The sequence below is a fragment of the Ischnura elegans genome, chromosome X (genome assembly GCF_921293095.1).
Source record: "Ischnura elegans chromosome X, ioIscEleg1.1, whole genome shotgun sequence".
NCBI classification, from domain to species: Eukaryota; Metazoa; Arthropoda; class Insecta; order Odonata; family Coenagrionidae; genus Ischnura; species Ischnura elegans.
The window spans coordinates 113,266,210-113,282,215 of record NC_060259.1 but is presented as its reverse complement, the minus strand read 5'-3'; the positions used below and the strand labels follow the sequence as shown (position 1 = coordinate 113,282,215).

Sequence of the window (16,006 nt, the reverse complement as noted above, 5' to 3'; positions counted from 1 at the left end):
GAATAAGTGTTTTGTGGTCTGCTTAATTTGAGAATTGTGAAGTGTTTTTTACCCTTATCTCTGCTGTAACACGCCCAATCAATATGTCCGATACAAAGAAGAGGAGAAAAGGTGAGAAGCTCATAAGCCGCGAAAGACAGCTAGTGCTCAAAGTCTCTCAGCATTAATGAGGCCTGCCGAGAAGCTTAAAGGCTACTGGGTGCTAGGAGTCCACTATTTACAGAGTGAGAAAGGAAAGCTCCCGTGGTCCATTGGTAACTCATTCAAAAACTTAAGAAATTAAACAGCCTTACAAAAACTCGAGAGCAGTGATTTTCGACGATTTTGTGAGATCGGGAATTAGAAGGAAGGTACGTAAATCCTTCGTGAAAAATATTCCTCCGACTTTAAAATCCATCTTCAACTCGGTAAATATGGAGAGTATACTCCCAGATTGCAAAAGGACAACACTATATCGTCTTCTTTTGGACATAGGCTTCGTGTACGAACGCAGGGGGAAAAGAATCATCCTTATCGAAAGGGATGATATTATTCGTTGGTGGCACAATTAATTATTTAAGGCAGCTAAAAAATATCGTCGCGAACACAGGACGAATGTATTCACAGGCGAAAGTTGGATTAATGTTGGACAAATAGTGAACATTAGTTTGCGAAACAAACAATTAGAAAATCCGCGTCAAGCTTTCCTTGCTAGACTATATAATGGGCTTGGCCCCCACTTCCCGAGGAGGACGATTTGCAATTATACACGCAGGAACGGAAAATGGGTTCATAAAAGGAGCATCGCATGTGTTTCTGTACAAAAAGAACTGAATGGATGAGCATGAAGAAGTGGGTGGCGAGTGTTACGAGAGATGGTTTGAGCACTCACTTCTTGCAAACTTACCCGAAGGATCAATTACAGTGGTAGATAATGCCTCTTATTACTCAAGGAATTTGGAATCCTTGCCTACTACAAGGTGGAGGAAAGAGAACATTAAGGAAAATAGCTTTGAAGATGTCAGCTTGAAAAGAGATCTTTAATTTACAATAAACCAAGTACGGGAAAATTTTGAAAAATTTAAGATTGATGATGTCTTATACAACATCGCCTTTCATGTAATACTAGCCAGAGCCAATAAATATTGCATAATATGGAAGGAATAGAAATTTTGTCTCATTCAGGAGTGGCGATAATTTTTATTATCCTTCAATTTATTGTTATTTTTTACATTACAGATTATTCATTATTCAGCTTGTGCATTGAATAAGTACATACATAAAATAACAAAAGATTTTTCCTTTTATATTGCAGCAAAGGTATTGTAATTTACGCTAAAAATTTCTTAATTCACGCAGTCTTTCGTGCGATCCCTAACTCCTTTCTGAACTAAACCATTTTGGCGCTCTATTATGTGTGGTTGCATACGCTGTTAGGATGCCTGCCGGCGGAGCGGAAGCTTGGCAACACTGTTATCCATAAGGCCCGTACTGTCAACTAAATGTGGAACGCTCTATAGCATACACGTTCACTAATCCAAATCTTTACTTCAGCTCTCGCGTTTGGCTCGTAAAAAGCATACTGTTAACTATAAAGATGACAAATACTGGCGACGTTGATAGTTCATTATAGAAGCTATAGATCATATTACTACGGCCTGGAGCAGTTATCACATCCATAGACTTTTACTGTGGCAGAGTCATGAAGAAGCTAGGATTCGTCAAGCGCTTTGTGGGAAGATTTTCGGATGAAAAAGAGAGGTGCAATTTCGCACTTGTCCGGCCACGCCTTGCAAAGGTGGGAGCATATATGTGATCCGGTGCAGATATACTTAATGCGGAACTTAATAGCACACAAAGCTGCGCGATTCGTCAATAACTGCTACTGCCGCACAGAAAGCGTTACAAATATGTAAAATGAAAAAGGCTGGGGCCGCTAAAGACTCAGAGGCTGCGCGCTAGGCTTACATTTGTTGAGAAATTGAAAATAGATATTTCCCAGAGCGACACTGAGAACCCCACTAGATTTCCAGGTCCGACATAAACGATAAATTAAGAGAGCCTAACAAATGGGTAAAGGAATTAGTTTTTTTCCCCGACCATTAAAGAATGTTATTAAATGCAAAGCGGGACTTCGTCTGCGCATTTCCTTTCCATTTGTCCATGGTTGGTGTCCGGTTGGTGAAAATTGTTATTATTATTATTATTATTAATACCCCCGCCATATGCATATTGAGGCATCTTGTGGGGTTTTATATAGATATACATTATAAGCCTACCACATGTATTTTAATGGGGGAGCCGGAACGCCGCGCGGGAGAAAAATATAAATGTTTAAAAAAAACATTTTCGAGATTCCACCAAATTCAACTTTGGAATAGTAAGGTAGATAGGTCTAGAATACTAAATAAAAGTTTCGGTCAATTCTGAGACTTAATATTTGAGAAAAATTAATTAATTTTTTTGAACATTTAATTGTGACAAAAACAGGAAAGGGAATTCGTTCAATATTTTACGCATTTTATGTCCGACATAACACCATAGCTTTAATGATTCTTAATTAATGCCTCTACGACAATTTGATGGAGAAATGGCAGGCATTATACGATTCAAGGCACGTTTTGTTTGGCAAAAATGGGAAAAATGAAATTCACAGTATACGCACAAAATTTGCTTTTCGCTAGATGCCCTCGGGTTATTTGAGGTGAATATAGAACCATACAGAAATGCTCATCAACATCTGAGACGCTAGAGGACAAAAGTTGTGGATTCGAGACTGAACGACCAAAGGAGTTAAGAAAGAGATCACACCTCTCACCGTTATTTCCGTTTCACCTTGAGCTCAAAGTTTTTCTACAAAATATATGCTATCTATTTAGCATGCACTGAAACCCAGCTTCCCCCATACGCTGACTTCACTTATACCTCGTAACAGTTGTCTACTTCCAGGGCGAATGAATCAATGATAAAAGGTTTAAGTATACATCTTCCTAAAAAAAGCCAACATCAATGAAGAAGACTCAGCCTATCAGTCAGGCATCGCCTCGCCTCAAGCACGCCATTCATTTTCACGCTTTTTTTTGTAGGTACTTGATTATTCTGCTCCTTCCTCGATAAAAACTTTGCTCCAGACAAGTTTGAGGGAGAATACTGAACAGATTTGAGAGTGAATTGGACACACTATTCTTTCCCGCCCATGACAAGGGCCAAACAGGTTAGCTTTCAAGACACGCTCACCCCTCTCCAAATTCAACTCGGCGATATTTGTGGAAACAATCGGAAAGAGAGGCTTTGCCTAATGCCTGATGGCAACGGTTCCCACATGAGCGACGCCAAGATCGGTCTCCTGGGCCAATCTAGTGATCCGTTAAGTGAGCCCAATCCCCAAAATATCTGAGCCATGCAGATAAAAAAGACACAAAGAGTTGAAAGATATATGTACTAACTTTCAATAACATTTTATTCTCCTGAACCATATACTACAAATATTTATAGAAAATGACGGCGCTATATTTAAAAATAAGAAAGGGTAACGTTTAGAAATAAAGGGACACATAACTTCAATAACATATTGAAGTTACATTTTCTTTGATGGCCGGAGGCACTTTTTCCTTCGGAAATTGGGGCACACCAACGGTCCGCAGGGAGAGCGCGTTCACCAGCAAATTTCGGCTATTGAGAAACCGTGGAAATCGCGAATACAAACCACATTTTGCAGGAATTTAACGAGATAGACCTGAAATGGTGAATACAACCGGAACAGAGCCAAATTCACACGATAACTCGTTCAAGACACGAAAAAGTACATAACTGAACATACAGGGCATAACAAGTTCAAAATTGTATTGCATCATAATTACTTACGTATTGCATTAATAATCCGAAGATGTAGATAAATCTACGCAATGTTTTAAAATATAGTGAAATATCTATTGCAGTAATGATGTAAGAAATTGGTTTCTCTAGCCACGAAATTTTTCTGACAAAGTAACGGGATTAGTAATACTAATGATAAGAAAAATCAAAACTAAAACTTGCACAGCAAGGTTTTGTAGGCAACACACACACACACACGATAGCTTTTGAAAATGAGGACATTCTTATTTACCTGCTATTATTTAACAAAAGGGTAGTTGAGAGGGTCTGTTACTCACTGATGAAGGATTCATCAGCTCCAAGTGGTTTAATCTATGATGCTTCGCCACAGGAGATGTAGGTACATTTGGTAAGTGAGAGAAAACGACCTGTAATAAGTAGAATTAAGTTAGGCTATCCTTTCTGCACGCGAAGATTCAATTGTTTGAGTCCTGCAACAAATATCAATCCGACTGAGTAATAAGAAAAAACTAGGTTGTGTGGCACAGGCAGTGTGCGTGTAAGACCCTTACCAAATGAGGCAAACGGTAATTTGCCATACAATTATATTGGGAAAGCGACTCCTCATTTACAATGTGAAACAAGGACGCAGAGAGTCCAACAACGTTAATACCGCTCACCGGGTTTTTGATAACCCAAGGAAATAAGCGGACATGCCAGGGATAGCTTATATACTGATTCAACAGTTTCCGATATTTTGTAAGCTATTTCAAGTGAGTAGCCTTGTAAGGACAAAACTGAGACAAAAGGTTTTTCATATGCATTGTGATGATGTATGTAGCCTGAGAGAGAAATCGGACTAGTGTTACTCTGACGGCATTTCTTGAGAAATTTTGGAAACAAAGGTTTTCAAACTATTTCACCCACGCTGAATCCGAATCTGCGTGTTTCCAAGCCGACTTTTAGTTGAAGTCTCAACAACAATACCACATGATGCTAGAAATTTCCGAATTGGGCAATTGGCATGGTTTGCAAGAAAAACTCTCTTCCCTCCTTTCGCCTCTTTTTCTTTGGAATTGTTGAAATTAATTTTTCCGCGCTAGCATATATACTTTTGCTATGCACGACAAGAAGATGTTTGAGCGTAAATAATTCAAATCTTAGGCAAGCAAATGTTTCACAAAAAAATTGGAAAAGTTTAGTCGAAAATAAATACTAAAAATTATTGTCTAAGGAAATTAAAAGGATGAAATGGAAGTTTTAAACATTAATGGATACTTTTTACAGCAGTAAATAACTATTTCATTGGGTAAATTTGCGCTTTCGATGTTAACAACCTTGGATGCCGTTAAAAGTTGCATTAATGAATTTTAGTATACATTCGATACAAAAAACCTTGTAGTATGACGCCATTTTTCGCAAATGCTATTCATGTGCATTACATACCGAAGATTAGAATTCATTGATATATTCTAATCTTCCATAAACGCATTTGAACTCGCCATACATCTTCTGTGCGTAATGACGAGTTCAGATGCAGAGAAGGGACGTCACACGAAGAGACCAGGGAGGGGGTGAGTACAAAGAAGATAGAAAGAAAGCCATAAATTACGAAAATAGAGGTATAAAGCAGAAGAGAGGAATGTAATTCTGAATGGGTCGGAGAATGATAACGGCCGGTGGATGGTATGCAATCATATACAAGAGGTTAGAAGAGCTTTCTGCTCGTTTTCATCTTTGCTGATCAATGTAATGCAAAAGAAATGGTACGGGAGGCTTGGGAAGAGTTTGACGATGGCGTTCAAGTATATCGTTGGTCGCCCAGGGCGGTAAGGTTTGCACATGAATGGAAGTTTGTTGGTCATTAGGCTAATGACGTAAAGAAACTTACGGATATACAGTGGAAACTTTGTGATATGCATCAGTATAGTTTCTAGAGCGGTAGGAATGATGTTAGATGAGGGACTCAGAACGTATAACGGCGAACGTATTTAAATTTTTGGTGGTGCGAAGGAGAAAAACGTATGAATCAGTGCAAATGAAATAGCTTTGATAATGGAGTTAAACACTAGGAGTAGATAAATGGGTTTTGCATGTTAGAATACATGGCGACAAATCTGGCATAAAGGTTAGCGCCGTGTGATGAGAGCACTTGGTGTCGAGGGAGGTGATTTAAAGGTATTTACGGGTGACGAGGGATGTCAAGGTTCCGTGATGCAGTGACGGAAGAGAAAGGAAGGAAGGGAGTGACAAGGAGTGATTGGCGCGCGACGAGAAGGAAGGTCGGTAGGGATGAGCGGAGATTGTGATCGAGTGAGGGATGTCCCTTGAAAATGGGTGATCGCGAAGAAAAAGGAATCAATCGAGGCAATGAGAGGGAAGGAGGAACGAGCGAAAAGAGAAATACAAGTGCAGATAAACATCTAGATTGAGAGGGAAGAACAAGATTGGTGATTCGCCTTTTGTGAAAAACCATTCCACGGTTAATGAAATATGCAAACAAATGAGGATTGGTACTTGGAGGAGGTGACCGACAGCTTATGCCATTTTCGTCGCGACGGAAGGTGGGTTGGAGAGAAGCCTGGTACTAGCTTAAGCCAGCCCTCAATGAGAAGCGCCAATGAAGAAACGACGACCCAGCGTATCATCCAGAAAATGCAGTTCTGTACTTGAGGCGGCCTTTTCATGGCCCTCCGACTGAAAAATCGGTATCTTTGCAGAGATTCGGACTAAGGCACACGGAATAAAAAACACTAGCGAGCACTCCAACCTTATTTCTATCGATAATAACAAAGGCGTCGTCGTCTTAAGGGCGTCGTCAGACGAGTCAAAAGGCGCCTTCTCCATTTCAGCGAGACTGCCCCCCGAAATATTACGCAACAAAAATTATTAATTTCCGCCGCAATGGGAAGTTCATAATGAAAACGTTAAATCGATACCATCTCTTTAACCGAACTTACTCGCCAAAAAAGAGACAGCAAAAAATGAGTTCCTGAGTATCAAAGGAAGTTCCCAACCTAGATTACAATTACAATTTTTCTTACATATAACTAGTGACGGGATAAGCAATAAAGAAATTATCAGCAGAATAGCCCAGGCGAAGAGAGCATTCCACCAAAAGAGAGACCTGCTTACAGCGGGAAACTTAAATATAGAAGTAAAGAAACAATTTATAAGAACCTACATCTGGAGTATGCTCCTATTCGGGAGTGACGCATGGACAATGACCGCAGCGGAGAAAGCAAGGATAGAGGCCTTTGAAATGTGGTGCTACAGAAGAATGATGAAAATCAAATGGATCGACCGAGTTAGTAACGAGGAAGTCCTAAGAAGGGTAGGAGAGAAGAGAAGCCTCATGAAAACCTTAATAAGAAGACGGAACAACCTTATAGGCCACATCTTGAGACATGATGGCCTGATGAAGACATTCGTCGAAGGACAGGTGGAAGGCAAGAATGGAAAAGGAAGACCTCGAACAAAATATATGGAACAAGTAAAGAGAGATGTGAAAGAGAAGAAATACGTAGGAGTGAAAAGATTAGCTGATAGGAGAACTGAGTGGAGAGCTGCGTCAAACCAATCCTAGGATTGTTGACCATTGATGATGATGATGATGATGTTTTGGTGTCATCCTGCGTAAAACTTTCAGTTTTACTAAAAACTACTCTCACGTATCCATGCATAAATATTTTGCTCCTTGAAGAAACATTAATCTCAATTATACATTAGGGAAAAATGCAAATTGTAGAAAAGCTAAGCAATTTCCTTTCCAAACATCAAATATATTGGATATAAAAAAGGAGGCTATTACGACCTACCAACGTCGGAAATTCCTTACATTGTGAGGTTGTGACTACTCTGAGAATTATGAAGTATCCTAAAATATAACTGTAACAGTTGGAGCATCGTTCTCAAAGAACATTTTTCAACTACATCTACAAAATACCTTACGAGCCACCTCTTGGGTGCTTGGCAGAGGGAAATTTTTCGATATTGCCGGCCCTAAAAATGCACATTTTGATATGCTACACCCCATAGTAACACCCCGCTAACATTTTTATTTAAAAATTTCCGCAATTTTGAATTAGTACCAAAATAGGACCTTTGAAGTGCTTAAATGGGTGAGTGCAGATCCATGCAACAGATATGATGAAAAAACATCATATTACTAGGGATGCGCGAGTACTCGGAAAATTCGAGTCGAGTCGAGTAGTTGAGACTCAACTCGAGTACTCGAGTAGTATTACGAATGTCGAGTCGAGTCGTTTCGGTTACAGATCTGTCGAGGCAGGTCAGTTCAGAAGTCTGCCTACAGGAGGTGCTCTCATGAAGTTCATGTAATAACATCGTTTCTAAAGTCGATAAGTCGTTCTAATGCCTTAGCTAAGGGGTTTCAGCTTTTGTATACGTAGCAGCAGCTAATATACTTTAGTGAAGACTCGGAAGCTGCGCGCTAGGCTTAGATTGCTTGAAAAATTGAGAATAGATATCTTTAAGAGCGACACGGAGAAGAAAATATTAGAGCCCCACTATAATTCCAGGTCTGACAGAAGCGATAAATTAAGAAAGATGTTTTGTCGAACGAATAGATATGTGAATTCTATTTTTCCCCCTAACCATAAGGGACTTAAATGAATGCCGGTCGTAATTTCGTTGGAGCGTTTCCTTTTTACGTGCAAATGGCTGGTGTCCAAACACCCCCTGTCACACGCTTTTTATGCGGCTTGCGGGGTAGTATGCAGATGTAGATGTACAGTTGTCCCCGTGGGAGCCGAATACCTTTTCGCCAGCCGCGGCGGCCGATCCTCTTCCGACCTGCAGGGTGTTTCAGAGTGTCCCTTTCCGAGCGGATAGGGAGACTTGTATACTTCGAAAGCTTCCGAGTTTATTTTCCCGTGTGAGTGTTTCTTTTTCTGTGTTTCTATGTTTATTGATATTGACTTAAACTATTTATATTACGTGCTACGTGCATATCATTTTCCAAAACTAATCATAGAGACTTGGTTAGATCATGAGATCTAACGAAGGGAATGGGCGGGTGGCAAGCAAAGCGAGGGAAGCCGTCGAGCCTGATGCATGGACCATCGAGTCATTAAAGATGCTGAGCACTAGAAATTGGAGAGAATGAAAAGATAGAAGAGTTGAGCGGAGAGCTGTGTCAGTCTTAGGATTTTTTCAGCCGATGATAATAAACACTTTCATCCAGGTCCACTCAAATTTTGGCGCTGAGCCTTGCACTTAAATACTGCACTTTCCCGCAAAAGGTTTTTGAAAATTGAACTATATCAAAGATTCACATGGTAATATTGGGTGTCAAGAGACCTATAGATAACAACCGACTGCAAATCCGGCAAAGGACTGAAAAAAGCAGATCAAAGGAAAGGGAAAACCTCCATATCGGGCGATAAATGATTTTTGACAGCGGTGGGAGCATAATTTGAGTTGAAAATGATAGGGGTAGCGGAGAGGCAATGAGCACAACGATCGAACGACAACACTGGATGAGAGTGGGTCAGCGGAGGCGCTGCGCGTGCCTTCCGCCGACCATCTCCAAAATCTTTCTTTACCCCAACTCCACGCACTGCACTCCAACTGCGATTGCAACAATTGGTGAGCAAAGCGATGGTAGTGGCAGATACTCCGTCACGGCAGGAAGTAAGAAAACTCCACAAATATTCAAAGCAAATATAGAGAATTTGAAAAGTTATCTTACTTTTTACTCTTTATAGAGTAGGACAATAGAAAAAAGAGCTCATCAGCGAAAAAATAACGTAACTTAGGGTCCTGGAGGTAATCACAGTCTCCTACGAAATTACAAGTAAGTCACGTACTTTCAATCATATTGATGGCGCAGCGATCGCCGTGATGTAGCATTGCGATAGTAACTACTGTCTGTAAAAAAAAGCAAGATACTCGAGTTTGAGGAGCTCTAGCGTCTAAATGAAGCAATCGATTTCAATGAAATAAAAAGCATTCGAAAGAGAATTTAGTTCTACGTTATATCATGTAATTTAAAAATTCTTCGGCTCAATAGTATTTCCTGTACTTAATTTTTTCTCAAAAAAGTACCCGTTTTTTGCGCGTAAAATCAAGGTGCCCACCTTTGAGCGCTTGGCATTCCCGTAGTTTTCGTTCCTATAACTTGCAATTTTGATATAAAGAAGCCACATCTATTACTAGCAGTTTCCCGAAAACAAATTGTTTATACCACAAAAATTAACGGAGTTGTTGTAAACAATCAATTTTCAATTGACTCACTGGTTTCGAAGTTAGCAGAGGTTTGCGTTGTTTACAACAACTCCGTTAATTTTTGTGGTATAAACTATTTGTTTTCGGGAAACTGCTAGTAATAGATGTGGCTTCTTTATATCAAAATTGCAAGTTATAGGAACGAAAACTACGGGAATGCCACGCGCTCAAAGGTGGGCACCTTGATTTTACGCGCAAAAAACGGGTACTTTTTTGAGAAAAAATTAAGTACAGGAAATACTATTGAGCCGAAGAATTTTTAAATTACATGATATAACGTAGAACTAAATTCTCTTTCGTATGCTTTTTATTTCATTGAAATCGACTGCTTCATTTAGACGCTAGAGCTCCTCAAACTCGAGTATCTTGCTTTTTTTTACAGACAGTAGTCACCTGAATGGGAATATCTGTGATCATTTATCACTGCTCTGCTCTCGTGCTGTTCTGGTCACGTCTTCAACGCCCTTGCAGACGACACTTACGGGCCATACGCAATGCTTTGGGAAAATATATATGCTTCCACATGCATACATAACCCAGGACATACAAGATAGCAGATGTGTGGGGAAGGTGTTGGCTCACCGGGAGCAAACCTGCACGGAAATAATTGTTCAAAATTGGTGAGAGAGTTTTGATAGCATGAGTTCCACCTAGCAATAACTGAAGTCCTTGTTCGGGGGAAACGGATTACTAAACATGTCTTTCCGGCAAAATACCTCCCTTCTTTTATAGTTTCTGTCGGACCTGGAAATATATTAAGTTGTTAAGATGTTGTTCTCCGTTTCATTCAGTAAGTTATCTATTCTGAATAGCTCAACTAATCTAAGGCTAACACACAGGTTCCGAGTCTCTAGAGGCTCCAAACCTCATTAGTATAAAAACTGTGTCGCTCTAACTCGTAGCTTTTTTGATGAGTCGCTCTGCTCATCTCCAGGGTACATGAGAGAACGCTAAAACAACTACGACAAGACGACACTCAGGCCATTCCTACTTAGGCTAAAAATATGCAATTAGCGGACGTAAAATACCCCCACGGGATGTTTCAAGGCAGTAGATATTGAGACAAAAGGTAATTAATAAGCGAAAGGCAAAGTCATGGCCAGGAGGGTAGCAAATTCACTCCACTCAGAGAGGTGGAGGCTCGTGACAGGAAGATCAATTGCACAGCAGCTCCCTGCCAGTGAACTTCCAAGTCACTCATGGGATTCGGTTTTCTACCATTTCACGCGACTAAGAGGATTGAAATAATTAAAGACAAATCACAACTTTTTCCAGGGACTCCAACAGTGCAAAAGTCACGTACTGGTCACTACTGAGAATACATCAGCACGCATTACCGAAAATACTTAACAGTTCAGCAAGAGTTAGAGCAGACACTAGGTGCGGGAAATATTCTCACCGTCAGTCACAAACTGAAAATAAAAATTAGTAAAAGAAATATACATGGGAGACTCAAAAACACAGAGGGAAAATGTATAATGAACAAGTTAAAAAAGACAATACACAGTAATCCACAAAAATATACATAAAAGCATACCAATTAATACTTCCCATGGTCCCACACATAAACATTGCTAGCCGAAGCCATGAACTAAAAAAACATAAAACAAATAAGCAATACCACATAATAGCAGCTATAATACCATGAACAGATGAATGACAATAAAAAACTTGTAAATTCCACGTGAACGGACGTCAATGACGGCCTTAGCTCCGATGCGGTGTGCCACTCGCGAGGGTAGAGATGCAGTGGCATGATGCAGCGCCATGATGCAGTGGTTCTTCCGCGTAGCATAGGTTTTCGTCTTGAGATGCAATTGAGTCCGTCATTCGACACGACTCGCATGGAGAGCCACGTGGTATTACAAGTTTGCTATTGCCATTCTTCGTGATTAAATGCCACCATGCTACAGCAGGAATGATACACTGTGAGAAAGAAACAGCTGAAGAATTAAGAAAAACAAATACATTTCGGGGGGGGGGGGGGGGAGGGGGAAATACTAACATAAAATAGGAGAATAGTTACGCAACATCTTTGTAATGAATGACAGTCGTATCATACAATCCACTACCCTAAGAGGGTTAAAGAACAACTTTCACGAAGCAGCGCTGATCAGCGATGCAACTGGGTTTGGCATTAATGAATTTCTACAATCCACGTGATGAATTCAGGGTAGAGACCGACGGACACATAAAGGATTCTATTAATTAAAGAATGGAAAAATCTTGACAGAGAATAAGAAGCATTTGGATAAACACGCTTTTTATAGAGGACAAGACATACATCTATGCTTTGGTTAGTGCTCAAGTTAATGATGAGATAGCGAGTGACCTGTAACGTACAACTAAAATACGTTCGTTGTCTTAAGCTTATCACTGTCATAAGGATATTTGGCTAAAGCAATGGGGTGGAGAGAATTTCGAGATACTGTGCTCGGAAATCGGCCAGTGGCAAAAAATATGGGTTATTTCAGCGCAAGTATGCCTAAACAGTCCATTTTTACGTTTTCTTTGGCAATTTTCATGCAGCCCTTTTTTCGCTCCTAGCTATTCCCCTTCTCAACTTTTCCAAGCGTCGCCACGAGGAGTAATCTCAGAACTACCGCACCGCTATAAGTTTCCCTTAGTTCCTAAGTTAATTCACCATCACTGTGTTCATTATTTAAGGGAGTAGGGACATCGAAGAACCCATTATCTATCTTTTTGTACATTACGCGGAAAACGGAGTAATATTATGTGCTACTATATACTCAACCACAGCAGTAAGATGGAGAAGGGAGAAATACAGGTTCGACACCAATTCCCCCACTGTCAAGCGTCATGTCTTGTCCTTTACGAGCCTTGGTACTGCGGCTTTCGGTGGAGGAAAAACTAAGTATATTTGGGTGAGACAGTGCCTTGAGGTAGAAAGAGCGAAGCTCCCTCCGTTTTTAAGGAAAGACTGGCCTTTGTAGGCCGCAAGCAATGGCGTTCATTCCAGCACTACCATAAACACTGAAACCAGGATAAATGTAATCATTTTGGAGCCTTGAAATACGTCTACAGGTCACCGGCAAACACTAAAATACACTGTCTACAAGCCAACAGCGCCGATGAGATTCCTATACCGGAATGCTATTTTCGTAAATGCATTTTTTGGATTACTTCTGGGCTGATCATGGAAAATATAATACATGGACTAATATTACAATGAACTTATAGAGCAATGTTGCTGAAAACACAGATTCAACAGCTTTAACACCTTAGCTTTAAATTCAAAAGCAAAGCGACAACATCGAATTCAAACACGCGTCTGCGCTTGTGACAGAATGGCAACTGATTAGTGGAGTTAATAGCCTCAGGAAGCTTTGAAACCCACGATGAGCAGTGACAATCCTGATTTCAGGTGCGATATCAGTTGAAAGAACGAGCCTCATGGGGGAAGGTCACTATAGCGTGTTGGGGCAGGAATGAAGGGCCTGCAAAAAGAATGGGCCTGAAAAGTTAAGAGGAGAGCAGGCTGATGGAACCTGGGGACTGCTAGGGGAGGAGGCTTCAAGAGGAGAGGGATTCTATAGGAGTAAGCTGCAGGGTGAAGGCGCCTGCAGACGGAAGAGGTCAGCAGGGGACTGAAGTAATACGGGTCTACAGGGCCTGCAGAAGGGATGAGCCACTCGAGAGAAGAATTGGTAGAGAGGATCCTGTGGAGCTGCAGGTGGTTGGGCCCTACAGAGTGAAGGGTACTGCAGGGGGGGAGGGGCTGCAGGGGGGAGGGGCTGCAGGGGGGAGGGGCCCGTCCGAGACAACTCACCGCGGAGGCTCCTCTGTATTTGAGGCGGACGCCGTGCTTGCCCTCCTCGCCGTTTCGCTGAACCTAAGAAATAACGCCAGAAAGAAAGGAATTACTTGAGTGTTGTTGGAGTGGCCGAGACGGCCGCACCCGCGCCTACAGGTGGCTGCAGCAGCCGAGGTGCAGCGCGCCGCTGGGGCTCACATTTCAACGCAGTCACATCGATTGGCATAACGCCAGTGAAATACCATTATTGCACGAAAAGGCCCCGCCTTCCTAACACCTCTCAATCGTATACAACACTGATTGTTAGCTGATCACCCCGCGTCAGAGATTCAAATTACGCCAGCTCCACTCCACCTATTGTTCCCGAAAAATCAATGATTAACCTTCTTAAATATTCCAACCCCTACCTACGAATGTGCCTCACAAATACTTTCAACCCGTCACCTCTTGAAATTAACGAAACAAACGATAATGCACACTGCTTGCCACCATTGAGCCGAAGCTATTCCAGGAAAACTCGTGCACCATAATCAGGCAACCCTCCAGCATATTCTAGCAATCTAGCCACACATCTCCTCACTTGCCAGAACTGTGTTCCAGATGGGCAGAGATTATTTTCATCACGAAATTTCCAGGATGCATTTATCTCTAAATTTCGAACTATAACACAGCGAAAAAAAGTTTTCAAAGCGGCGAAACCACTAAAAATGTCAATTAACACACAAAAAAAGTTGCATGACATTAACTACATTAAGAGCGTCAGGTTTACGGTTTATATGAGTCAATTCCGTGGAACGATAGTTGTACATTTTCCAAAAACAAAATCGAAGAACGCAGAGACGTATAAGAAAGGAATATAAAAAATAAGGAAAAATATTTTTTCGCATTTTTCACTGACTAAAACATAGCTACACAACTAAACCATTCCATATAGCATACAGTGAAAAAAATTTTGGTTCGTAACTTGTGTTCTGCCCGGTTGTAACACATACTCCACCAAAAAAACTACAGGCATTTCTAGCATTTACAATTTTAGTTCAGAAAATGATTGGCATAAAATGTTTCAATTTCCATCAAAGGAAGATATTTAATATTGTCTAGCGATTTCTCACAGACGCCGCACAAAATTTTATAATTTATAGCACAGGGAATATAACAATTATCCAGACGTCTGGTATCTTAGTTCCGTAAGGTTACGGTTCTCTATAATGATTGCATAAACCGAAACTGAGCGACATGGGCTCATTGTCAGACACACGGTTCAAACGGACCGGTTTACTTTCCCATACCATTTCCTTGACTTTCTGCGAAGGGGGACTATGAAGCTGCCAAGTATCATGAAGAACACAGTGAGGTAGAACTACGGCTCCCTTACATCATACCTAGATAGAAAGAGTACACGAGAAGGCAAAACCTTCTCAACAGACAAAACAACAAAAATACAATGAAAGTATTCCAAGTCTTACATCTTCGAGGCAACTTAAACTATTATCTAAGACTGTTGCCACGTGAACGATTCATTTGCAGCACACTGCCAGTTTATGCATCACCATGAGGAATACTTAATCACCCAGCCTAAGCGCGGGTAGCGAAGATCAGCAAGTTACTTCATTGGCCGGCAGGGCATCTTAATATGACCCACGAACAAATAGATGCAAGTAGGATATAGGCCACTGTCTTACAGCCGTTTTTTATCTCAAAACTATTCTTTTAAAATTGTCACGGTATTATATCTTCGGACGACCACAACTAACTGAAATAACAATAAAATAACAACTAACTACAATATTCACAGCGACCTCAAACACATCTTTCGTCAGGCAATGTAGCTGCTAATTCTTATTTTTCCTAAATTGTTACCAAGTACTACTAACAGATAGATATGTCAGTAGTTTACGTTGAATATATTTTGTCAAGGGATGTATGCATATCAGGATCAATATGCTTCTGCAACAGAATAAATGGTATTGAAATAGAAGGCTGTCACACTTTTCCGCAATCATTTTATTCGGACGACGCGTTTCGGCTCACAGAGCCATCATCTGGTACAAGGCATTGTAGTAGTGTCCGTTATTATTTCGGCGCCATGAGTCTAAACGCGTCGTGCGCATTAAATTATAGTGGAAAAGTGTAACAACCTTTCATTTCAATACTTCATACTTCCAATATATCACGTATGAATTGATT

The 16,006-nt window shown here is 40.7% G+C and overlaps 1 protein-coding gene across 1 annotated transcript in view; it reads right to left on the bottom strand.

Moving 5' to 3' along the window:
* Window positions 1–16,006, bottom strand: part of LOC124171854 (calcium/calmodulin-dependent protein kinase type 1-like) — a gene marked incomplete in the record, with an annotated part of 212,293 nt that overhangs the window by 107,090 nt on the left and 89,197 nt on the right. Inside the window, 1 exon segment of the mRNA XM_046551212.1 lies at window positions 13,835–13,897. Within this exon segment, the coding sequence (XP_046407168.1) occupies window positions 13,835–13,897 (63 nt within the window).